A 27,007-nucleotide genomic window follows, 5' to 3' on the forward strand; every position below is an offset into this window, starting at 1 on the left:
TTTGTTTTTGTTTGTTTTTTTAAGATTTCTTTTTTGCGGCTTACGCCTTTTTTATTGGTTTTTTGAAGGGACAGACAGTAGGCTGACAGGAAACGGGAGAGAGATGGGGGAAGACATGCAGTAAAGGCCGTGTCGGGCTCGGGAGTCGAACCCGCGGCACACTGAGACTGGATTACCAGTCGGGTGCCCAAACGGTTACGCCACCGCCTGGGCCTTGATGCACCTTTTTACACTGAAAATAGCCGATCTACAAGCTCACAATGGGTCGCAGTGCGACACATTGTGAGCTTGTAGATCGGCTATTTTCAGCAAGCAACCAATTGTAAATGAATTACACTGGATATCTTGTCCCTTCCTAACAATTTAGTCTAATTTGACGAAATTGTCAGTATATTTAGTCTTAGTTTTGGTCATTATAGCTTAGTTTTTATTTAGGTTCCATTTAGTTTTCGTCAGTGGAAAAAGGTAGTGGACAAACATTTTTCGTCTTAGTTTTAGTCGACAAAGTCAACACTGAAACTAGAATAATGTGCTCATCGGAGCACAGGTCTCCTCCAGGCCACATAGGTTATTGTGGGCCAGCAATGTTCCGATGCCATTCCGCAATATGGGGCTATGGTTATTTCCTTTCTCCCTCTATGCTATGTTGTTTATGACGACAGTTCTGAACTTGCTTTCCATGCACATACAGTGTGGTGTTTATGTCTGCCTATACAGTAGGGGCTCTGTGGGAGTAAGGTCAACAGCTCTATGTCAGTGGGTCATGACCGTGGACCGTGACGTCGTCAATTATTCAGGCCCTGCCTCGTAGAGGCCTCCGTGTCCACAAGCCGTCAAACGTTTCTCTCGTAAAAAATTAATTGCACATGGCAAGTCACATTCTTCCTCCTCACCCCTTTGTGTCCTTTGGGTTCATTGTACAGCTTTGCATAGGACAGTTAGTGAGACACACAGTACGACATAGGATAGTTAGTGAGACATAAGACAACTTGTGCAACGCAAGAGCCCATTGTTATAGCGGAAAGCGCTATCATCAGCACTTATAAAACCAGTATACGGTATGAACAGTACAGTACAGTACAGTACAGTACAGTACAGTACAGTACAGTACAGTACAGTACAGTACAGTACAGTACAGTACATAAATATCATGGATATATAATAGTATTAGTTAATATCAGTGCTTTTGTTGCAGTGCGGAGAGCAAAACCACGCTAACACAATGTGTGCTTCCCGCCTACGCCAGTGCCAAAGAAATCCGTGTTATAAGCTTACAAGACGGGTCACTTCCGCCCGCCCCGGAAGTGATATCCGTCCATATTTGAGCCACATTGTCATTCCAGGCTATGCATCGTCGCGGGATGGATTCACTTTCATTCTTGCGTGATCAAAGTTTAGACTTTTATAAGGTCTCAAAGATTGCAGTTTGTCTCATTTTGAGGAGAAAGGGGACTATTAAGCGTGCTCGCGGCTGCGTGCGTGTCGGATCCTAGTGGAGGCTGTGTGACATGTGAGTAAAAGCAAAAAGAAAACACTCCCTGTCGTGGAGTGATTGGCATACATTCGGTTAAATAAGTGGTCTGCACACCGCCCCTAGTCCATCTAATGCTGAACTCTCCTGTCAACGCAATGTCCACAACACGCACGCATGCACACACACACACACACACACACACGCACGCACGCACACACACACACAGACAGATGGGTGTGTGCGCAGTTTGCGCACCACACACTCACGATGACGAACAGTACACATGCCACACACACATTCCACCTCTGCCACATGCTGTTTTTTATCCGATGCCTGGGTGTCCTTGCGGTGGTGGGTGGCGTGGCCTTGGCACTACGGTGGTGATCCATCACCTTGCTACAAGGTGGCAGGTACAGGGGCACCGATGGGACCAGGACCTATATCTAGCAAATCAATCTTCCTTCTCTCATTCCCTCTATTGTTCTCTCTTTCTCTGTGTGTGTGTGTGTGTGTGTGTGTGTGTGTGTGTGTGTGTGTGTGTGTGTGTGTGTGTGTGTGTGTGTGTGTGTGTGTGTGTGTGTGTGTGTGTGTGTGTGTTCGTTCGTGTGTGTGTTCCCTGGGTAGTGCTCTAGGCCTCCTTAAACAGACTTAAGGGCTTGCTGGTGACGGTTCCCCTCAGTGTGAATTAGTGGCATGTCCCCAGCTGTGACATACTGTATTCAGCCCACACACACACTCACATACTTAGCATGCACTTTTAACACACACATTTATGGCTTATATAAGGCATAATGAGTGGGCACGGTGGAAAGTGAAATCAATGTAAGTCCATCCATATCAGGAGTGTGCTTATGCCTGCATGGCATCCTGAAGAGTACTTAGCTACACCCCCGCATGCACGCGCACACACACACACACACACATGCACATGCACACTCTCTTTCATGCTCACACTCCATGCTTATCTCACCTGTGTCCTACACCTGCGTCATAGTACCCTGGCAGCCTCACCTTCTTCACTTGTGTACTTCATTTATCCAAGGCCCGCATGGCAACGCTATAGGGGGCATACATCATGAGGGAATGGTTTCTTTTTTCTTTTTTTTTTTTTTTAAAGATATTTTTTTTGCGGCTTACGCCTTTTATTGATTTTTGAAGGGACAGACAGTAGGCTGACAGGAAACGGGAGAGAGATGGGGGGATGACATGCAGTAAAGGCCGTGTCGGGTCCGGGAGTCGAACCCGCGGCACACTGCGACTGGATTACCAGTCCGGTGCCCAGACCGTTACGCTACGGCCTGGGCCGGGGGAATGGTTTCTTTGGGGAAAAGATTTACCGTTTCCATTTGCTTTTCACCTACTCAAGATGTGGGCTGAATGTGGCAAAACACACACACACACACACACACACACACACACACACACACACACACACACACAGAGTCGTGACGTCTGTATGTATTTCCTAACCTTCGATCCGTGTACCCACACACAGGCAGACAGAGAGAGAAATGGGTCGTGGATTATTAGGCAGACTTTGCTGTTTGCATACATTAAGCAGGGCTTGGTGGAGGCCGGGGTATAATGTGTTCCATTTGCTCGGGCACCAGCGGTGGCCTCCGTCTGATCCCACCTAAATGTCGGCCGTGTTGCAACAGGACGTCAAACTTAAAATAGCAAAGAAAAGGACACAATTTGCATAAACAGCCTCATTAGCTTAATTTACTGCCTTTCAACTCCCCTTTGGTGGACAAGGCGAATGAGACAAGAGGAGGTAGAGGAAGTGAGAAGAGGAGAGATGAAGGTGAGGGAAAGCAATGCCGAGATGGTTGCCAGTGTAAATGCTTTTGAGCGGAGGTAGTGGTTGAACACTGAGCCCCTTACCCTTTACTACACTCACACAGCCCACTCCAGTCTAAATCTGGCTCTGTTGCTAGCTAACCTGCACTTGGTTAGCTTGGTCTGCACGAAAGAAAGAACATTTCTGTGACGCTATAGCTTATATATAGCTTTCTAATACTCATATTCATACACGCATTCGCACACGCACACGCGCGCGCACACACACACACACACACACACTTTCATTCTCATTTGGTGGCTGCAGTGGTTGAAGGGTAATTGGGCTGCAGTCAGAGAACACATGAATTCAGGGTCAGTCGGGCCGCCCACTCCACTGTCTCCATTGCCTGATTTATACTCGGTTGGTCATTTTGTCAGGCAGCGGAAATAAGAGGTCTAGACACATTGTGAGCTTGCATTGTGAGCTTGCAGATCTATTTTGTCCGGGGTGCAATTCAACTGTGAGCAACTATGTCTAAATCGGGTTTACAGATTAATCTGTTCTTCAGGCTATGAGCTCACAGGGTCAGGGACCAATGCAGAATGGCAGTCTACTCTAGACTCTGGTAGAAATGCAGGACTCTCACTCCATCTAATTATAAAGATGGCGAACAATACAACAAATCCATGCGAAATACCAGACATGCATTCCATGTGCGTAGATGCATTGGAACGTGCCCTGTATGTTATAATGTGCATTAATGTGTTCATTTTAAGTGGCTTTGTGTTGTCATAACATGATTATGGAATTTCAGGTGAACGGAACGAGGATGTACAGTACACACTACACAGTGCCATATGTTGATGGGAGAGACCTACATTCTACCCACTGACTGGCTCTGTCGATCTGTCTTTTCGCTCAGCGTGATGCACTCGGTGCCCTGCTGTGCAGCATGAATCTATTCTACACACATCTATTGTTTCATATAACTAAGGGAACACAGGAACTTGCGTGTTAGCAGCCAACTGCTTGCAACGCTGTCTGTATCTCATCAAGCCTGCTGGTTTACAGTCTGTTGACAGTGGAGACGGCCAAGTATGTAACAGTAAACTTGGCTAAGTTCATGACAGGTGCATGAAGAGCAGATAGTCTGCTAACAGCGTGGCCTCCCTGTCCAACATTTAGCCATCAATATTAAGTTATTATGCAGTTTGGTAATGAAGGCAGTGCACTGTTCAATAGCAAGCTGATCAGCGTCCGTTGTCCCCACATTGAAATACAAATGGACATCTTTCCACAAAACTGCTCAACTGAATGTTGGGAGTTGGGAAGATCTAGCTGTTCAAATACCCTTTTCTAACATATAGGCTACTGTAAACATTATCCGAATTTTTACATATTATTTGAATATCTTATCCACCATTTGAAATGATTTCTCGCACTGCCGTTAACTGTAGCAGAGAGTGACCTCACTGCAGAAAGAGGTCTGCGATGGTTGATGTGTTGATCAAATGCTATTCTGTCTGCATCAGTCCTCGACTATGGCTCAGACTGATAGACCACCGGCCCTCGGTTTGAGATCCGCAGGCAACGATGAATACCCAGGTGATTATATATACAGTATATATATATATATATATATATATATATATATATATATATATACACACAATGATTCCATATATTATTCATTGGTTTTTACATAGAGCCGGTCTTGGACAGCTGCCATGTGACATTAGACACCTCCAGTATTGTCCTTTCAATGGCAGTCAATGCATCGCTGCTGACAGAACATATAACTGACAATATTTCATCCTGTACTAAAGGCACATCACGCTGCCACCTACTACTAAGGCAGATTACATAATTCTCTCTATTTCCACACACCTCTCTCTCACCTCTCTAAAAGGGCAGGTGAAATAAACACGCTTTTTTTAAAGGGCAGTTGAAACATCTTGTGTGGTCAGGGCAAGTGGTCAACAATTAATCTTCTCACAGTGTCATATGAGACAGCTCAGATCCCTACACACCTGACCCTCAACCACTCAGACTGCACCTGTAACCACCCACCCACTCGCACCCCTCTCTCCTCTACTCTCGACACCTGCAGCAGCAGGATCTCACAGCTTGATGCACAGGAGAGCAGATCAGCCCCCAGAGTGTTTGTTGCTTGGATGGTGTACTTGGATGTCTGACGTTGATGCTTATATTTGTGTGCTGCTTAAACCCTGGCATGTGCAGCGGCGGCACTCGTTTGGACGACAGGTCTATTTGGAACTATTTGCGCCTCGACTGAGTCCAATGACAGAGGTCGTATGTGTTGCAGGCAGCGCTGCGAGCCACCTGCTGTTGGCCTATGGTGCGCTGGGCCTGCCTGGTGGCTGTGGCCTGGGGGGCTTGTTAGAGACTGACTGCTACCAGATATGGGGACTGAGAACTGACCACGTGACTGACGGGGAAATTGGAGATATTTTCTTTTTGTGTGTGCAACGGTCTGGTGTGTGTGTGTGGGGGGGTGTCAGGGAATGGAAGTGTGTGGTTACTCAGCTCAAATCCTGCTGTTGCAGTAACCACCCACATGGTATTTGAAGAAAGAAATCTCGAACTTGTAAACCATCTGGTGAGTTTCTCTTAGGCTAAGTTTGTCTCTCTTTAACACTCTCTCTCTCTCTCTCTCTCTGAGATAGGCTCTATAGTAGTGACATGCTGCCTGAATAATGTAGATGAGGAGGAAAGGTCAGAGAGATGGGAAGCTGTACCAAATTTCTGCTGCATGATGGATGGAATATTTAAAGGTTTATTTTTTAAACATGCTGGGCTGTTATGCAAATTAGAATCTGCCTCACTTGTCCTGTAGTTGTCTATTGTTAAGAGACCCAATGAGTGTGCTTTCGTTTTAACTGCATCTTTTTCTTTTACAGTCATATTAGCTCAGTCGGTCAATCAGGATTTCTATTGAGAATAGTATATGCTGTAGTGGATGTGGGTCATTTCTATGCGGTTTTCTCAGAATGACAATTGCTAGCTCATAATAAATTAAACGGGTGTCATTTTCTGGGACTTTTTTAAGCCACATCCTTCGCCTTTTTTGCCTGAAGCTCAGCCAACCGCTTGTTGTTGCATGATAATACAGTCAGATTTATGCAGTGGCAGATTGACTAATGGGAATTTTCACTCCCTAATCAGGCGATGGTGGTGGTAATCGGAGCATGTGTATAATTCAGGGACATGAAAGGACTTATTAAGTCATCTGAGCCTGAAGCAGGTGGGGTTAGAAAGCACTCTGACACTATGGTTCCCTTTGATCTCTTAGGTAACACACGCTGGGCTAAACAAGCTTCCGTTTACAAAGGGTAGACAGAGCCATAATAAGGTACAAAAACGTCTTTATTTGGCTGACAATATTTCGATCCTGTTGTGGATGATCATCAGGCCATGTCACTTGACCTGTCCCTTTGATCTCCTATAATATTTTTCTTCTCTATCATTTTGGTGGCAGAGTTTCTGTATCTCTGTACCGATCCCCCCATTGCTGTTATTTGTAGCATTCAGCAGTGGCAGACCACTTTCCACACTTGTTTTCCTCCTTCCCTTATTCATGACAGCACAACTCATTGGAGTCTCGGTGCATTAGAAAAGGGATTTCCATAGAGTTTATGGATGTGCTGATTCTGTCCCCAAGAAGTTGCAGCCGGCGCCTTGGGGAGATGCAAGCCGTCTGTGGTAACAACACGTGGGCGGGCACATGAATCTTTCACTGCGCGTAAGTAAGAGTAAATGCAAGTGAAATTGTGAATGTGTGCTTGCGCCCGCATGTCAATTTAATATGGCAACACATTGGTTTGGCGGACCTCCTCATGTGTAAGCTAAATGAGAGGGATGGGGCTCATGGCTTTTTTATACTTTTCCACCACTCTGCCGGCTTCAACATTCAATTATTATGATGTTATGGAACATGTTTTCATGAGATGCTTCCATCACCCTAGTTGATAATTCATGGAGGGATTTATAGAGGGGCTTATTGCACACATCTGTGTGTGTGTGTGTGTGTGTGTGTGTGTGTGTGTGTGTGTGTGTGTGTGTGTGTGTGTGTGTGTGTGTGTGTGTGTGTGTGTGTGTGTGTGTGTGTGTGTGTGTGTGTGCGCGTGCGCGCGCACACGAGTGCGTGCAGTGCATGCATGCATGCGTGTGTGTGGGATAGGCAGGACAGGCGATGCAGGTTTCTTCCATTACGAGTCCATTACCCTGTACAGTGTGATGTGATGGATAGAGTTATGATGATGCAGTCGGTTGCAGTCATGGCGAGTGACCTTGCCGCAGACACCAACACAAAGTCACCCATCGCCCTGTCCTCTTGAAAAATACTATAGTGAGCATTTGGATGCACTGAAGAGAACATACTGTAAGATGCTGGATACTTGCTGAGTGTTGTTTTGTTTGCCTTTGAGATCCTGTCACATTTGGTTACATGCATAATGCATAATATATTCTGACAATGAAGGAAAAAAAGGGTTTTCATTGTGTCTGACAGTTTTCCATTTCCTCGACATCTGTGATTTGTACCCTGGCCTGTGTTTGACTGTTTTTCCCCTGATGTATCATTCAAGCCTGTGAGTACAGTATGTCCTTGCTGTCGGGTGCAAACCTTTTATGACTGGAAACTGTTCCTTCTCAGAACCCTGTGTTCCAATGGATCCAATGTCGTTTTTAATTAGTCAGTTCAATTCAATTCAAATGAGCTTTATTGGCATGAGAACATACTCTATTAACATACGTTTACATTGTATACGTACGGTATGTGTCAAAATACAGTATAATAAAAACAGTTAAAAATGGGGAATGTATATACAGTTAGAGGGGCTACAACATTGTGTAAACAGAGCTATGTCACATTGCACTGTAATATACATGTTATACAGGGTATAAATCTTTTATGAAACAAATATCAGCAATGTTTTGCAGTTACTTTGGGACAAATAGCAGCATTTTCCCCAAAACAATTTGAATTGTATACAAAAATCACACAGTGTGAAGTGAATCATCATCGTACATCATCATCAAGAATGGTGGTCCCTTATTGGCCAAGGGTGGCCACAAGCATACCCAGCCGATTTGCTCAGACACACATGACCTAAATTCTCCATTCATTGTCAATGGATGGCATTTAATGTTTGTGTTCAGACAGAATCTACACTATAGCTGTTTAAAAACCCCTCAGATTGGCCCAGGCCGTAGCGTAACGGTCTGGGCACCGGACTGGTGATCCAGTCGCGGTGTGCCGCGGGTTCGACTCCCGGACCCGACACGGCCTTTACCGCATGTCATCCCCCCATCTCTCTCCCGTTTCCTGTCAGCCTACTTTCTATCCCTTAAAAAATCAATAAAAGGCGTAAGCCGCAAAAAAATATCTTAAAAAACCCCCCAAAAAAAAACCCTCAGATTTAAGATGTGTTTAAAAGTAGCAGCTCTGTTTACATAAGCAGTATGTCTAGTGGTCTACTCGGTACAGATAGTAGTCCTTAGGGTGGTTCTATTCCATTGACTAACCTTCTTTTATCACAGTTCACAATCTTGCTTGCACATTGTTGTATTTCTCCCAATATGTATGTGAGTCTTTTGACGTTGGTCATAGTTTCAAACTGACTTTGGGTGTCTCTAATCTGTGGGAAATCACACTGGGAAGTCACACTCACAAGCTCTTGTTAATACTTTTTTGCTACTTTTGGGGGGATATACTGCAGAAGAGTCCACTGTAAGAAAGTTTCATCCTTTTGAAGATCTACTAGTGTAGACGTTCAAAAGGATGAATCTTTCTTTTTCAGGGAGTGTGAACATCACTGACATTAAAATTTGAATTTTTTATCAAAGACTAAAGATACTAGGCTATATGAAGTGTAATTCAATATAAACCCAGCACAAGGTTTTCAGGCAGAGTTCTCTGAGGACTATCTCAGAGCTCTGGCTTTAATTTCCACAGCTGTGCCAGGTTAATTAGAGTACGTAATTGTAATTCCATCCATTTAGCGTGTTTGAACACAGCTATTAAAGTGGAATTGAGTTCCATTAATTCGACCCTACTCTTCTTCTTTCCGTGTCTCTCTCGCTCATTCTCTCTGACCCCTCCTTTCCGTTCCTCTTTCTTGCTCTATCACTCCTCCCGTCTTTCTTTCTCACTCCCCTTTGACTCTCACATTTTCACACATCTAACTCCCACCCTCTGCTTGTTGTGTTCTCAGGTGTCTGGCCCAGAGATCCAGCCCCAGACGGGACCAGGGGGAAGAGAAGGGCTATGGCTCTGTGCCTGGGCCTGGATGCATTCTGGCTTTTTCCTGGCCTGTTCCTACTATTGGTGGTTTTGGCGTCCACTGTGCAGAGTCAGGGATGTCCCCAGCGTTGTGACTGCATGTCCAGGCTCAAGGCCGTGGCCTGTCGAGGCAATCGCCTGTCCACCCTCCCACAAGGCATACCCTTGGACACCAAAGTCCTGGACCTGAGCGGTAATAGACTCCGCTGGGTAGAGCATAAAGACCTTCTCCCATACACACGTCTAGAAGAACTGGATTTGAGCGAGAACACGATCAGTGCCCTGGAGCCGAATGCCTTTTCCAGCCTGCGGAACCTGCGTGTGCTATCACTGAGGGGTAACCAGCTGAAGTTAGTGCCCATGGGGGCCTTCTCACGCCTCTTCAACCTCACATCACTGGACCTCAGTGGAAACAAAATGGTCATTCTTCTGGACTTTACTTTCCAGGATCTAAAAAGCCTGAGGAACTTGGAGGTTGGAGACAATGATCTGGTTTATATCTCCAACAAGGCCTTTCTGGGTTTAGTAGCGTTGAGAGAGCTAACTATTGAGAGATGCAATCTGACGTCTATCTCCAGCCAGTCTTTGTCCTACATCCGTAACCTGGTGACTCTGCGGCTCCGCTACCTCAGTATCTCTGCCTTAGAGGACCAGAACTTCCGCAAACTGAGTGGCCTGAAGGGCCTCGAGATTGATCACTGGCCCTTTTTAGAGTACATCTCCACTCACAGTCTGCAGGGCCTCAATCTATCTTGGTTGTCCATCACACATACAAACATCACCTCCGTGCCCACCTCTGCCCTGCGTAGTCTGGCCCATCTCACCAGCCTCAACCTCTCCTACAACCCCATATCTGTCCTGGAGTCCTGGTCACTGCGTGACCTGGTGAGGCTGAAAGAGCTGCATCTGGTCAACACCAACCTTGTGACAGTGCAGACGTATGCGCTGGGGGGGTTGCGGCAAATCCGCTTGCTCAACCTCTCCAATAACGGTCTGGTCACACTGGAGGAGGGGGCCTTTCAGTCAGTTAACACCCTGGAGACCCTGCGTTTAGACAGGAACCCCCTGGCCTGTGACTGTCGTCTGCTCTGGATCCTTCAGCGCAGGAAGACGCTCAACTTTGACGGCGCGTCGCCAGTGTGCGCCGCACCTGTCGAGGTGCAAGGCCGGGCACTCAGCACCTTCTCCGACTCCGCTCTCTTCGACCACTTCACTTGTCAGAAGCCCAAGATCCGCAACAGGAGGCTGCAGCAGTTATCGGCTCGCGAGGGGCAGGTGGTGTTGTTCGTGTGTCGCGCGGATGGCGAGCCCACGCCGGTGATATTCTGGATCTCGCCACAGCGCCGCCGCATCACCACCAAGAGCAGTGGTCGCCTGACGGTGCTAGCAGAAGGCACGCTAGAGATCCGATATGCCCAGGTGGCAGACACTGGAACCTATATCTGCATCGCCAGCAATGCCGGTGGCAATGACACCTACTTTGCTACACTGACAGTTAGCGGGCTTCCTCTAGATGCCGCACTCATGGCCAACCGTACTTACTACACTGGGGACCTTAATGACACTAATCTGAATGACACAAGGGTCTTGCTGAAGTTCACACTGGACCTAAAGACCATCCTCATATCCACAGCCATGGGTTGTATCATGTTCCTGGGGGTAGTTCTCTTCTGTTTTATTTTGCTTTTTGTGTGGAGTCGAGGGAGAGGACAGCACAAGAACAACTTCTCAGTGGAATACTCGTTCAGGAAGGTGGACGGACCTGCTGCCAGTGGAGGGCAGGGCGGGGCGCGGAAGTTCAACATGAAAATGATTTGAGGGCAAGCTGGGAAATATATAGGAAAGAATATATACCGGGACATTGTTTTGGTATAAAATGTAAATGTGTATATCTGCAGAAGGCAGTGTTGGAATTTAATATGCACATTCTTCTGTATTTCTGTTTTGTGTCGTATTATACATGATTGTGCAGAAGAAATGTGGCTTATAGTGAAAGATGTCTGAAGTAGACTGTTAAACAAGACCCAGACACATTCACTCCACTCCCTGGCACATGGCTTCGGGTCTCTCCACATCCCGCTCTTCTTCACAGGACTTCATCCCCTTCCCTCTATTAAGGACTATTCCCTACTTCACCTAAAGGTGAAGCACTCTATCTCCAAATTCATGAATAGATGACAGGGTGCTGCTCATAGAATGCCAAGGACTTGCCAATAATTATTAGAACAGTACAGCTTTTCACTGCACATTCTGACTTGCCCCGTGGTCAGGATTCTCAAATGCTACTTAACTGGTAATTTGAAGCTAAACTCTGAACTCCTTTTTTTGTGTGTGCGCTAACAGCTAGGCTACACAGAGCAGGGAAGATCAGATACCTAGACTAGATAACGGCAGCGGTATGCACTCACTCTCTGCACAACACTGCCACGTTGACTGTAAAGCACCAGGTGTTACTTGACGCTAAACGAGGTCCAAAGCTGTCAAGTTATTTTAAGGACAGGTGATAGGATTCTGTCCTTCCAGCTAAAATGATAGGATCGGATGCACAATTGTATGGAGACAAATACACAATACAGATTAGATTTCCCTTTCATTATCAGTATGTTCACCCTCTGAACATATACTGTATGATAAACAACATCAGCGTGCATTTACACAGAGTCAGCATCGTACTTTCTTTGAGTCACTTAACTTTGTAAACCGGGTACTTTATCCTAAAGTCAGAACAGTCATGCTGTGTACTGTAGATAGGACATACATGAAATGTAATATATATTTTGTAATGCTTGACATTTCAATACTGTGGTTGTTTATAATGATGTACTGTGATTCATCATGTGAGCATAATTCTGCTGTTTTTCATTTTAAATCAGTCATATTATATATCTGTGATGGTCAGTGATAATTAGACCCTAACCTCCACACTCCTGGGCCAGTCAGCCACATTATTGCTGGCATTGCAGTGCTTAAGCTTGATTTGTATTCCGTAGTGGTGGTGTGACTGGTGTCCATTGCTGCCAAGATCGGTTCTTGTTGGCACGCGCCACCGTCATACGATGGAGCATAAATGGAGCTATAGTGCTTAGTCTGTTACATTGTGAAGGACATTATTGTCCACTTTCCTATTTTGGGCTTCAGTGGACAGTGGGGGAGGCCTCGGGACCAGCGGGGGAGGGACCATATCCCCAACGTATCTGACATGACATTGCATATTAGCAAAATGCTAATATGTCGGGAGACCTTGGATACTCAAAGAAAGGTCATGATAAAACTAAGCCAGGGAGGAGAGGGAATTACATTGCATTATAGGAAGCCATCAACTCCCTGATACTGGATACTGCCATAACTTGAAATTGCACACAAGTCTATTGAGTTAAATACTAATGCATTTACACAACCAGTTCAGTGATTTTCTGCAAAATTGCTCAAATGAAATTAGATATTTTTAAATAAAATAAAATGTCACTCTTGAGCAGAAAATTATGCGTCAATATTAAATGGCAAGACCACTTTGGTAGAGGTTTGGTTTGTGTAGTTACCTTGCCATGATGCAAGTCCAAATGTGGACAAGAAATCAAAAATCACACCCGTGTGAAGTGAGGGGTGCTCTTATCATCATACATCATCATGCATCATCTCATACTGGCCAATCAGAATGCCTGTTGCCTGTGATTGGTTAGCTGATTTGCTCGTTTATAAATTTCTCCGATCGTCAATGGCAAATCTTGAGACATGTGGGGACAAAAGCTGTTTATAGAAGGGGCTAGCGCCCCTTAAAAATAATTGCTCCAGTGATTAGAAATTGATAGTTCAAAATATGCTCCTCATTGACTTACATTCTACGCTGGAATTACATTCTAGGTTATGCCATTTTTATGTTTGTTTTTTTTGGCTTTCGCCTTTATTTAATATGTTTTTATGGAGGGACAGACAGTGGGCTGTCAGGAAATGGGGAAAGAGATGGGGGGAAGACATGCAGTAAAGGCCGTCGGGATCGGGAGTCGAGCCCGCGGCACACTGCGACTGGATTACCAGCCACGGTGCCTGGACTGCTTAGCCTGGACCACTGCCCCAGGCCAGGTTATGCCATTTTTAACCCATTTTGAGTGTGAACCCCTTTTGGTGTTTTAAACATTATGTTATAATTTAGCTATTATTATATTAATAGCAGATCTACAAGCTCATAGTGCGCCACCGAGTGGCGCGCTACGAGCTTGTAGGTCTGCTATTTTTGAAAGATTGTGAAAATATTTATTTCAGAAAACTGGAGGATTTAGAAGATTATTTTTTTAATTTCGAGGCCTAAATTGATTAATGCTCAGTTCAATTTCAAAGGCAAAGCTCTGTTTACCGAGCAATCTTCGTTCCTCCTCTCACTTATCATCATGAAGTGTGGGTCATGATGACTCATGACCGAATGAATAAGGTTGTGGATACAAACAGACGAAATTAATGTTCTCAGATGGGTGGCTCACTGGCTGGCATCTCCCTTAGAGATAGGGTGAGAAGTCACGCAGGAGAGACTGGAGTTGAGTCGCTGCATGCTTCTTCACTTGGAAAGGAGCCAGCTTAGGTGGTTCTGGCATGTGGTTAGGAAGCTTCCCGAGCATCTCCCTAAGGGAGATGCATGTCCCACTGGAAGAAAACCCCGGGGCAGGCAAGGATGAGTTGGAAGGTTTTCTTGTCCACATTTGGTTATATCATGGCAAGGTAACTACAAGTCAAACCTCAAAAAGTGCTCTTGCCCTTTAAAAGCTTTTCACACAGGACATGACACAAAGTAAACAGAAATGTAAACATCAATAAGTATTTACAATTTTACAGCATCAATTCCATTGTCAACAAAAACACAGAACTGTAACAGTTATTAGCCTTACAACCGCGTATTTGTACTTTGCAGTGCTATAAAACCGCCTTGTCTTAGCCAAACAGCAGAAATGAGTGGGATTAATGCCAATCCTTATAACTGAACTTCAAACATCGACCATTAAGCTGAAGGTGAGAAAGGACTAAGTGAACTAATTTATTTTTGCAGATGTATCTATGCTGTCTCTGCCAGTTTTACATCATCTCTGAACTCAGCAATTAATTTGGTGTACAGCTCTGCCAGCTGCTGCTCTCTGCTGGCCACAGATGATACTCATGATATTCACTATACTACTATAGCCGGTTTGACCTCCATTTTGGAAAGTAAACAATCACAGGAGTTGGAGAGGGGGGGGGGGTGCTCTTTGGTACAAGTGGGTGACATAATTGATGCAAATAAAGATGAGACTAAAGCACTCTTGTAGAAAAACGTAAAAGCCTTTAATAATGTGTCTACTGGATAGGATTACAAGACGTCTGGGCCCTATTTTTGCCAGCGCCCATATCCCTAAACATCTTTGCCTTTACAAAAACTAAACATTTTTGAATAGTTCAAATAGCCAATCTACAAGCTCACAACGCTCACAAAAAAGGGGTAAAGCCCTAACCACACCAAAGGGTCAAGACGCTTTTAGCGTTGTCTCTGCGATGTGATGTCTTGTTGCACGTTGACCCTAGTGATTCAACACATGGAATTCAATGGCCCAAACCACACCAAAGGGTCGAGACGGTCCTTGCAACCGTTTGGAACCAAGGAGTTGCATGGTGACCCTTTGGTGTGGTTAGGGCTTTTTTTGAACATTTTGTTCCATGGACCCCAGAAGCAAATATTTGAGTTAAGAAATGTGTGTGTGTGTGTGTGTGTGTGTGTGTATTCAAAGATTTGCACACAAAAGCAAATAACAGATCTACAAGCTCATACGAAGTGACGCACTATGAGCTTGTAAATCTACTATTTCTTGAATAGCCAAAGTATAAAATTATGATTAAAGTGGTTAAAATCTAAAATGACACAGATGCTTTCCTGGTCTTAGAGGTTGCCAGCATTATTCTTACCTCATTCAGTCTAGAAATATATTTGTATTCAATCAAAAAAATTACACCAATATGCACAATATCCATGTATCAATGATCTAGTTTACGGACTATGATGCAGTATGTTCATGGACTAATCTGAATTGATAAGCTTCCTATTAGCATTTTAAAGATGTAATCCGTTGATGTCGTCATTCTGTTACTGTATGTATGGAAAACCATTGTGTTTGGACATTGTTCTAGACTGTTTTGTATCGTGTTGTTTTATAAAAATGAAGCACACTGTTTATAAAAGCATGTAACATCAAGAGCTGTGTCTTTGCTGTGCCTGTGTTCTACATTTCTCAGTGATCATCACCCATGACTCTGACCCAGAGGCTGTTTGAGAATCTACAGAGACAAGAATCCATTAACTTATGAGTAGGAATACACAAAGAAAATCAGTGGTGTAAGTACAGTTTTAAGGTATTTTTAGTATTTCCAATGCCCAATTCTTTTACGTCTACTCCACTACATCTCAGAGGCAAAGAACAATTATTTGAAAACCTTAGTTACTAGTTAGCCTACTTTGCAGATTTGTATTACCATTATTAGTATTAGTATTATTATTACAAACCATACATCATGGTCCAAAAGAGTATCAGTTTTGGGAGACCAAAAAAACTATCTAAAGTCATTTGAAGAATTAAGAACAGAGTTTGGTCTACCACCTAATCACTTTAGGGCAGGCAATCCTTACAATTGAGACACCTCTTGGTAAGGTTGAGGCCTCCACCTACTATGCTATGTTCCTTGAGGCTTTTGACTCAAGTAAATTCGCATCTAAGATACCATGGGAAAGGGATTTAGAAGTTTCAATTTCAGATGATGAATGGGTTACGATTTTCAAAAATGGGAAGAAAAAGTCAAGAGAACTACTGTACGTACCAGGTTGATTGAATTTCAAATCATAATTACAATATACTGGACACCTTCCAAAAATGTTCTGAGACTACGTCCGGGTACCTAGGCTGCTAATCCGTGTCCCGATCTCAACGACCTTTGCTGTGTGTTACTCCTCATCTCTCTCTCCCCATTTCCTGTCAGTCTACTTTACACCATCAAATAACAAGCCGCAAAAATATACTTAAAATAAATAAATATGTATTCAGAGTGTGCCTGACTGAAGGCCCTGAATGTTGGAGGTGTAAGGACAGGGATGGTACAATTTACATTACAATTTAGGCATTTAGCAGACGCTCTTATCATGGTACATTGGTGCACTGCATTTGGAGCTGTCCCAAAGTTCAGGACTATTGGTTTGCTCTACATGAGAGACTGGAGAGAATAACAGGCCTGAACATCCCATTCTCCCCCAGTCTGTTTATTCTGGGGGACCCAGCTGCCACGTTAGGGAATATGTTTCTCCTCCCTTAGCTCAGTGGTTAAGGACTGGAAAGCTCCATCTGCGCCTGCACCATCCCACTTGTATGTCCACTTGGACAATTGGCTGATTATGAGGGACTGTCATACAGGTTGTTTAACACGATGGACAAATATGATCTATCACTTACACGTATCGGGACTCTGATGATGCTGTTTCTGGCCCTAAGTAAGCTACATCTATTGGAAAATATTTTTGGATGACTTATTGTCTGGAGTTTTGGCTGAGGTGGACTGCTGTGCACTTTAAATTCTGTGATTCAATGTGTGTGTGTTTTGTTCGATGTGTGTTTTTTTTTGTCTGTTGATGTATTTGTATGTTGATATTGATAACAGGGAAAAACTAATAAAGCACCAAAAATACACACAGCTTATCTTCAGCTATTTGTGAAAAGCCGATCTACAAGCTCACAATTCTTCCATCACTGAGGAATACACATAGACAATCCTACACACTACATTAGGTAGTGACTAATGAGCCGGCAGTATTGCACGTAGGCTGGCCTACAGCCAAAGACGAGCATCTGCTAACATTGTTGGAAATATAACGTTAACATGTTTGTGTGTACCACTACCTCAGTAATGTCACAGACTTCATGATAAAAGTGGGTGACAAATGTTATCTCAAGGAAAGAAGAGCCTTCTGAATAGTATTTTAAATAACAATGTTTCCGGTGATGAACTGGTAACAAAAGTAATCAAGTCAACCAAAGGATTTTGGGCAGGATCTCCTCGTTGGTCAATAAGAATGCACTGAGGACAGTTTTTCTGTAAGTATACTTTTACTGCTCCTAATATTGATGATTTCTTGTATAGTATTGTACTGTATATTACTTTATTTGTCTTCATGAATTGAATACATAGGACCACATTGGAAACAATCCTGCAATGCTTTTTTGTTATCCTTTTTGCATTATTGTATAACTGTACCTCTGTACTTTTGTTAAACTGTTAAAAATCTTCAATCAATCATACTGTCAGCAGTTGCTCATATGTAGGCACACCATCTAACCTCTATACATTTTAATCTCGGGACAGGGATTATATTTTCGGACCTGACCGTGTGGCTATGGCAGTTAAACTCCGGATCCGCTGAACCAATCGGCACGATCATTCCCAGTACTAGGCCAATGAATTATTCAGAGTTTTACCTAAAAGGTTTCAGTGATTTGCATAAATGTACAACGGTAACTAGACGTACTTCTCTGGCTATGGGATTGCAGCAACACCTTCAAATCCATACCATTTTGTACTGGGATTTGACTCTTATTATAAACATATGTACAGTAGGTAGTGGTACAGTGTAGATTCTTAGAATACATTTTAGGTCACACACCTCTGATACAAAATGGTTTGACAAAGACCCCCCTGATATGTTGATGTGTATGTCCATTTTGCATTACAGGATGTGTCAACAGGTAAGGCCTACACTTGAAGAGTTTGAAAGTGTTTTTGTGTTACCCAATAAAAATATTAACAGAAAGAGAAAAAGTTAACCACTGAAGCCCTATATACTTATGTAGCACTGCCCCTTTAAGGGTATTGCAAAAAAGGGGTGACCAGGTGTCTGACCCCATGTTTGGCCAGAAGCCTGATTTGAGTGTTTGTTGGGGATCTGGAGGCATGAGGTGTACAGCTTAGTATATAATTTGTGACATTTTACAGTATATTCCAATCCATTTACATTGTTCGGCAGGTGTGATGTTTTGAAATTGTAGTTTGAAATTGGAGTTGGGACGCTGCTGGAGTCAGTAAAGGGTAGGGAATAGGTTTTAAGAGGGGGCTTTTAGTCAACTGTTAGCCTAATTTATCCTCTGTGCTTCCAGAGCCTCCAGGTCCTTTCCTGATTTAACCACAGCCACAGCCTAGAGAATATTGACTGGGTAGGTTTTGGTATTTTGTTGTAGTTTAGTCATTTTGCTATATTTTGTATAATGTAATGAATTTGAGGGGTAACTAGATGTATGTCTGTTTTTTCCACCGTGCCATATTATATTTGAGAATGGGTTTTATCCATAGACTGTAAAAAATATGGACAAAGCGTTCCCCGGGTCTAACATGAACGTAAAATGAAGCCTGTCAGTCCTTGTATTGTAAATCGCCATCTTTCTAGATCCGTTTGGGACCAGCTGGCCCATTGGCTGGCCCAGACAACGAGGCGGGACTTCCCCCCTTCTTCTTAGTTGGTTTTTATTTTGACTCGAGTGGGTGGGGAATCCCGATCATAGACTGTAACGGTAGCCACGCCCCTCAGAACATACGCGACTTTATGGTCATTTTATTAATAAATGGGACCATCATTTTCCAGAAATGAGACTTTAAACTAGTGACTGGAAGCAGAAAGTATTCATGACCATGTTTATTAAGGTAATACAGTCTAGGTGAAGTTGGGCCCAAATACATGGACTTCTATGGGGCTATGGTTTTTTTTGGGCCCAATGACAGCGCCACAACAGGCCATTATATGAACTTTCAGGAAATCCTGATTTCCTTAGTGGCTTCACAAAATATCTGTCTGACTGCCCCCCTGGTTTTATCAGATTGTTTGTTGGGCCATGTACCATAGTGGTGTTGAGGACATGTCACATACTGTAGGTGTCATGGGCCAGTAATTAATAGTGCATGGTTTGGATTTTGTTTGCTGTGATTACTTTATTTGCTTTTGCATATTTGTATTGTTTTGATTTTTTGCTGTGTAATATGTGTATCATGTTTAGTTTGGAGTACCTAGTAGGCTCTGAAGACAACCATGGGCCTATCATCAGTCCCACTTTTAAGATCACGATTTCCCCCTCTAATAACCCCTCTTCCCTTCTGTATTATTTTTTTGTTAAATAAACTTGACACTTTTGTTACACCAACCTCTAGTTCTGTTCATTCTGAACCTGTATCAAATTGGGGAATCTTGCCTTGGTCAGTTACATTGTCACAGCATTACAGCATGTACAGTAAGTATATGGTTAATGTGTTTGTAGGATCCCTCACTCCTATATTTGTGAGGGTGGCGTAGTCATTTCATAATAAAGCCCTGCTAAATAGACAAAGAATAGCAGATCTACAAGCTCACAAAGGAGCTTGTAGATTGACTGTTTACATGTCTTTTTAAGACTTCAAATTGTTTGAAAATGTGTGAAATCTTTTGTTAAGATCAATGTGTAAATATGAGCGTAGCATTTTTTTCGTTTGTTCTTGTTTTGTGGTTTTCAATGATGCACTTCAGAAACCTCTCAAAGAGGAAGTGCAGGCCCAGAGGCTGATATAGAACCATTCAGCGTATCGGGATGAGTTTCACTTCTGTAATTTGAATGCCTTCTGGTTAAAACTGTTAGCAGAAGGACATGTGATTCTTACAGCTATACTTTGATGTACAATAATTATGTGACAACGTGGAGCCAGTAATGAGGCAGCTTCTATGATGAAATGGAGAGAAAAAAAAAGATACTATGATGAAAGCATCTGCTTTCAAAAAATAATAGTTGATTGTGTGTGCTGATCTTTAATAACTATATACTCTAGCTGTGCCATGTAGTGGAATATTTACCAAGCACTTGAGACTCTGGTGAAGCACTGTAATGAGATTATAATAAATCAAATCAGTAAGCAGCTCCCAGTGCAGGGAAGAGAGCACTACTGTAGAGCCTGAGGACAGACTGAAGCATGCTTGTGATGTGCAGGGATTATAACATGGAAGCTTCCTCGCACCTGAGGCCAATTCTAAAAATGCTGTCCAAACTTTTCTGAAAAAACGTTATAAAAAAAAAAAAAAAAAAAAAAACATTTTGCTATATATTTAGTATTAAATTAGCAACAGCGTTACACAAAGATGTACACAGCTCCCCCAAGGACCCCAGGGGTCCTTGGGGACCCCAGGGGTCCTTGGGGGAGTTGGCTATATAGTATCTAAAATTACAGATGCTTTCAGGAATGCTTTAAGGTATAGGCTGTCCCGGTCTTAATGGGTTAATATAGCATCGATAATTTTAACCACTTAACTACATTTTATACTTTTAATTAACTATTCAAAAATGTCCAATCTATTGTATAAGCTCACTGAGCTATTTTAATTATTCAAATGTTTTTAATAATTTTAGAATCTTTTAGAACACAAATCTTCTCTTCTGGGCCCTGGCACAAAATATTTTGAGATGGGAGTCTGCGGCCAAATACACCAATATGGTTAAAGCAACTTACCTACAGCATGTTTTAAGTCACAGATGAGTGATGCTACTCGAGCTACAGTGGTTGTGGATCACCTAGAATCTAGATGTTGCATTGACTCTGCAAATGACAATGCAATGCAATTAAAAAATAAATGCAATGCAATTAATTAATTAATGCAATGCAATACAATGCAATTAAAAAATAAATATGCACTGCAACATACATATGTACACACTGTGAGATATCTGAGGAGTGTATGCTATATTCTCAGTTTTACAGAGGTTGCAAAGTTCCAGCTTGTAATTTATTTGCTTAACCTTTTGTTTTATTTTTTTGTCTTTTAAATCATGGATTGCCTACTTTCCACATTTTTTTATTGTTTCAAGCCTACAGTTAGGGCTGTCATTTAAACATTGATGGGGACATCTGTTGTCAGTTTAGCCTGGTACCATGTCCACTCTTTATGTTGTAGCGCCCTCTGTTGAGTACTTGAAGAACATGCAAGTGACGGTCCTACTTTTTAATGGACGTTTCTCTTTTCAATAGAAATTAATTAAATGTCTTACTCTTAGACTTATTCAATACAATTATGACTTGAGAATAGCTGTTACTGTTATTGAACGGCCTAAGAAAATAAACCAAAGGTTGAAATCATTTTCTGTTTTTGCCAAATAGTAGCTAAATAGTTAGCAGGGGCTACAAGCTCAATCACCATCACCTCAATAGATAGTACTGTCCTACACAATTTTGTGATTTCTGTCGATATTGTGCAATCTCAAGTTTCACTAGAGCCAGTTTGATATAGCACAAATCAAATAGATTTTTTTATTTAAAATACCTAAATGATGACTGAACATTAAAAACATTTGCCTAGCTTCTTTAGTATTGAAACACTTGACTTTGAACGTGATCTAGGTCAATAGATAGTCTTTTCGTTTAGCTGTACTCGTGTGTGAGTCAGATTACATTCATTAATTGTTGTCTTTCATGTGATAAAATGGCTAGCAATATAATCAAAAAGGTCAACCAAAGTAGCCTACAAGATTCCTGTAGGCCTATACGCCCTACAGGATCTCCTCATACAAGGTTTCTTCGACTATGTATACACCCCATGGTACCACAGCACATCAAAGGCCCTTAAAACAAGGCTCCCAAAACAAACTGGTCAGGCTACTATACTTGGCCTAATTAACCCCCAGAGGGCCACCTCACCCCGCTCATTCTTTTATCTGTTGTACTGTATTTTTGTATGGACGTGATGGTGGGTGCCTGCACATATGCACACATGGCATCAACGCATGGTGTTGTGTGCAGGCGCCCTACACTCTGTCTTTATTTTATCACTTACTTTTTAAGAGCCTGCCCAGGGACTACAGATGAAATTTAGCTTTGGCTAACTCTGGCCCATTTACATTGATGTGAAAACTGACATGTTCATTAATGAGTGCTGTCCCTGTCAAATAAATAAATAAAAATAGGTTGGAATGGCTTTAGTTGACGACAGAGTACAGCAACTTTCAATGAGCCTGGTCTACAAGATTCGCAAGACTACTAAAATACCCATACCTGGCTGTTAAAATAGCCACACATGCCTTACTTTCAATCTAAGCTTATCTCCCAGCTATTAATTGTGCATCTTAAATTATGCAGCATAGAAATTAAATTCAGGAACATAAATATCTCACTTTCCAAATTAAAACAATGAAGTGGCTTTATGGTAGCCTATAGGTGCAGTGATCCCAACTGGCATGCTTTACAACAAAAATGGATTTTCTGAGATGTTAAATAATATAATGTTGGACTAACCTACATGAGGGGAATTACGTGATGGGAATTCAAGGGGATTGCCAAATTAAGTCACAGGCATGCACTTTCATTTCATTAGCCACTGTTTTTCACTTCACCACAGAAAGAAATGGTGAAATTCAAATCACTGTTGTTTTGTCTGTTGGTCTACTCAACAGGTTTAAAATAATTATAAATTGCAGTGTGATTACCCTACAGTGGCTATACTATAGTTAAACATTTGAATACTGAAAGTGAGAAACTCAGATCTGGCCTTGCATGATTTTATTGTAGGCTACACAAATGTTATTCCATTTGTATAATGCACACAATGTCTGATAGTCAAACACACACACACACACACACACACACACACACACACACACACACACACACACACACACACACACACACACACACACACACACACACACACACACACACACACACACACACACGAAAATCTACTAAATATCAGTATGTATCAAACAAAGTATCCTAATACAAATCCTTATTTTTGGTTATCTCCATATGCAAATATTAATGTGATTATGATCTTCAAAGATGCATTCAGGGTTTTCCTCTTTAAAAATGAATCCTATCGTCACGCTGTGTATATTTGTGTTCCATGTTACTTGTGTTTCAGTTAACCAAAATTCAGTGGTGGAAAGTGCATTTACTTAAGTACTGTACTTACAGTAAGTACATTTTTTTTGGTTATTTTAGAATAATTTCCAATACTTTTACTTGAATTCCACTATATCTTGGATGCACATATTTGTACTTTTACTCCACTAGGCACTACATTTATGTGAAAACTTTTACTTTTGGTACATTACAGTAAGTACATTTTGATCCAATACTTTTGTACTTTTACTAAGTACATTTTGAATTGAGTATTTCTATATTGCAGTATTGATACTTTTACTTAAGTAAAGAATTTGGAGTACTTTTTCCCACCACTGCCAAATATCCTTCAACGTCTCATGTCAGCTGACCCAGACACTGCCCCTGGTTCTGTATCTCCTCCATGGACATGTAGAAAGGAAGGCTGGAGTAGAGTGCTGTTGAACCCAGACATGGAGACCTCCAGGGTAAAAGAAGATTGCTGTGCACTGCTGGGTGACTCAGCCGGGGCATCAGCCAACCTTGAGGTGGTTGTGGGGCGATAGGCAGGGTGGCGGCAGGGCGGAGAAAGGTGGGTGTAGGTAGAAAGGCTCGGGTGGAAGAGGCAGACGGGGAAGATGCATGGGTGTTGCTTGAACGGTCGTTGCTGGGGGGGACCTGCCGGCGTGTAGCCATCTCTGCCTCGGTTGATCTCGCAATCTCCAAGGCACCCCGCGGAGAGAGTAGAGGTGACGAGGAGAAGATCGGCGGCATTATCTGCAGGGAGCTTTGTTGACCTGAAGCAAAGCTGATCTGAGGACTGAGTGGATCGAAATCCCCAAAACAACCTTCTGCTGGGGCTAAGGAGACTGTGGACCCCAAAGTTTGACTCATTATTTCACCATGCTGGCCTCCCAGGAAAGAGGCTGGACTACACCAGTTGTTGCCCCACAGACCTGGTGGAAAGAAGGCAGGCGTGGGGGAGTGTAGAAGAACTGGCCTAGGTGATAAGGTCAGGGTGGAGGCTATGGAAGCTGGGGAGGTTGATCTGCTGGTACTTCTCCCCACGTTGATGCGGCACTGCAGCGTGAGCATCTCCACCCTCAGCTGGGCATTTTCTTCACTCAGAGTCAACAGCTGACTTTCCTGCATCAGGTCTTTCAGTCTCCGCTTCTCTCTTGACCGCCTGGCGGCTTTGTTGTTCTTCTGACGCCTGTCCCAGTAGGTGGCGTCCTTCATCTTGGCAGGGGTCATCTCCCTCTTGCGGCGCACACTGGGTGGCAGGCGACGTAGGTGGGGGAGCCGCTGTGCCAACAGAGAAGACCGCGCCATGGGGAGTAGGAGTCCAGGCCCAGGCTCCATCTCCTCCTCCTCGGCAGCACTGCTCTCAACTGACGGGGAGGGCTGGCCCAGAAGTCCCTGCTCATGGTTCCGTCTGCTCCCTGGTGTCGACATACTGTACCTCTGGCTGCAGACTACAGGGAAGATAAGGACATATGGATGATGGGGTTCAAATGTATAGTTGTGTGTGTGTGTGTGTGTGTGTGTGTGTGTGTGTGTGTGTGTGTGTGTGTGTGTGTGTGTGTGTTCTAATAATTGTAGAGGAGTAAAATGTACAATATTTGCTTCTGAGATGTAATGGAGTAAAGTGTAAAAAAAAAAGACCTATGCTCAAAGTATGAGTAAAGTAAGTAAATTAATATAGGCTACTTTATCATCTCACTGATTAAAATAATTAGATTTGGTTAAGACTATACAACCCAATTTGGGTTGTATAGTCTTAACCAAATCTACCCAAATCAGACTATAGGCTATGACAATACATGCAATATTTCATTTTTTTAACACATATTGAACACACACCCCTGTAAACTCTTTAACAGAAAACCTCTCACCTTTAGCTGTGTCTTAAATGTGTATGAAGTGTCATAAGACATACAACCTATATTAATTCAATAATAATTCTATTTTGTCATTGGAAGAGTTATTATTATTATTATTATCATCATCTTAACACCTTCACCACCATCACCAGCACACCATAACTCAATATGCAAGAATACTTTTGTTATAGGCTAATGAAGCTTGTTCCGGGGAACATAGAAGCTTATTTTTATGGGAATTCTTGTAGAAATCTATTTCAGATTTTAAGTGTTACTTTTAAATCGTCAGGTCAATATACGTTTTTCATTTTTAAATCAGGAGGCTATTTTATTTCTAAAATAGTTTCCTTTTTTCCTATGACAAAAAGCAACAATATACATTTAAATATAGACTAACTAACTTAACATTTCATTAGTGGGATGACAGAGAATGTTATATTTATTTATTTTGTTTTTTTAGATTTGGTTGCTTAAAATGTGCAGCAGCAATCAATTTGATTCAGGCCATTCTTACCTGTCAATCACGATGAACGGTGCTGCTGATGAGAGAAGAAAGGTGGTTCATAAATAATAGAGCAAAGAGAGAAAGTCAGAATGCAAAGTAGCCTATCTCAAATACACCAAGAAATCAATGTTCTGCAAAGAAGCCTTGTATTTGCATGTAGCCAATCCAATCAATGTCATGGTGCGCTCTGCGCTGGCTGCGGCAAGGAACGCTCATGGAAACTTTACTCGGGCACGGTGCTGCGCCTTTCCCTTGGAAAGCGGAAGGCCAAGTCGAGAATGCGGTAACGTAAAAACCAACAGGTGACATTGAAATGAGTCGATTTGGTTAACTGTCCTAGTTGCAGTAACGTTAGCCCTACTTTGCTAGTTAGCCCTCCCTGGCTGCACCTCGATTGTGGCTACTACTGTCTGAAGAAGACAGTTCAAGACAAGTTCAGTATCTGACGTTCTGTCTGTCCGTGGACCGTGGTGTGAAGGCAAAAGGCATATGTTTGTGCGTAATGCGTATACAAATAACTTGAATTAAGAAGCCAGTGCAATACAGTATCTGTTTATAGGTCTACGCTTTTTAAACCATGCATGGACCTGGCCAAGTCTATATCAGTTGGCTCAGAGACATTTACACAAAATGTGATCAATTTAGCCAATGTGCATCCACTCAGGCTTGATTGTTCTCTCCTGGAGAGGTGAGTTCGAGATGAGTGAGTGTCGGACGGTCGGGGTTTCCCAGATAATGCTGTTTGTGTAGGCCAGTAGGCTACGAATCTTTCCCATTTCTGACTAAACCACAAAAGCAAACACCATTGTGACTTGTGAGCCTCCAACACTGACTGTCTCACGATGAGCTGACAAAACTACAACCTCACATTTCCCTGATGATTCAGTTCCCCCTGATTTCATAACTAGGCTACCCATGCAGGGGGCACATGATCCAAAACTTGAAATTAAGTTTCAATGAAGTTGACAACTTGACAATTGACATAGGGCATAGGCTAATGGCATTTTGTGATTAAGCATGTTGCTATTGATGTTTCATTCTCATCACCACTTGACACAAGTTACACTTTTGTTAATAATCTAGTGCATGAGTTTTCAGAGTTTATGCTGCCTTGCTGTAGCTAGAAACTAAGGACTGTCCTATTTCCCTGAGGATGACTCATTGTCATGAAGTATTTGTGGTG

At 42.7% G+C, this 27,007-nt stretch overlaps 1 protein-coding gene across 1 annotated transcript; it reads left to right on the forward strand.

The window, feature by feature from the left end:
• Positions 1-6,928: 6,928 nt before the first annotated feature.
• lingo3a (leucine rich repeat and Ig domain containing 3a) lies at positions 6,929-11,379 on the forward strand (the record flags this gene model as incomplete). The annotated part of the gene is made up of 2 exons (XM_083766586.1): positions 6,929-7,020; positions 9,494-11,379. Exon 2 carries the CDS (start codon positions 9,547-9,549, stop codon positions 11,377-11,379), a length of 1,833 nt encoding a protein of 610 aa, XP_083622712.1. The 5' UTR covers positions 6,929-7,020; positions 9,494-9,546.
• Positions 11,380-27,007: the final 15,628 nt, after the last annotated feature.

The sequence above is a fragment of the Protomyctophum parallelum genome (assembly GCF_964188405.1).
Source record: "Protomyctophum parallelum genome assembly, chromosome: 6".
Lineage (NCBI taxonomy): Eukaryota > Metazoa > Chordata > Actinopteri > Myctophiformes > Myctophidae > Protomyctophum > Protomyctophum parallelum.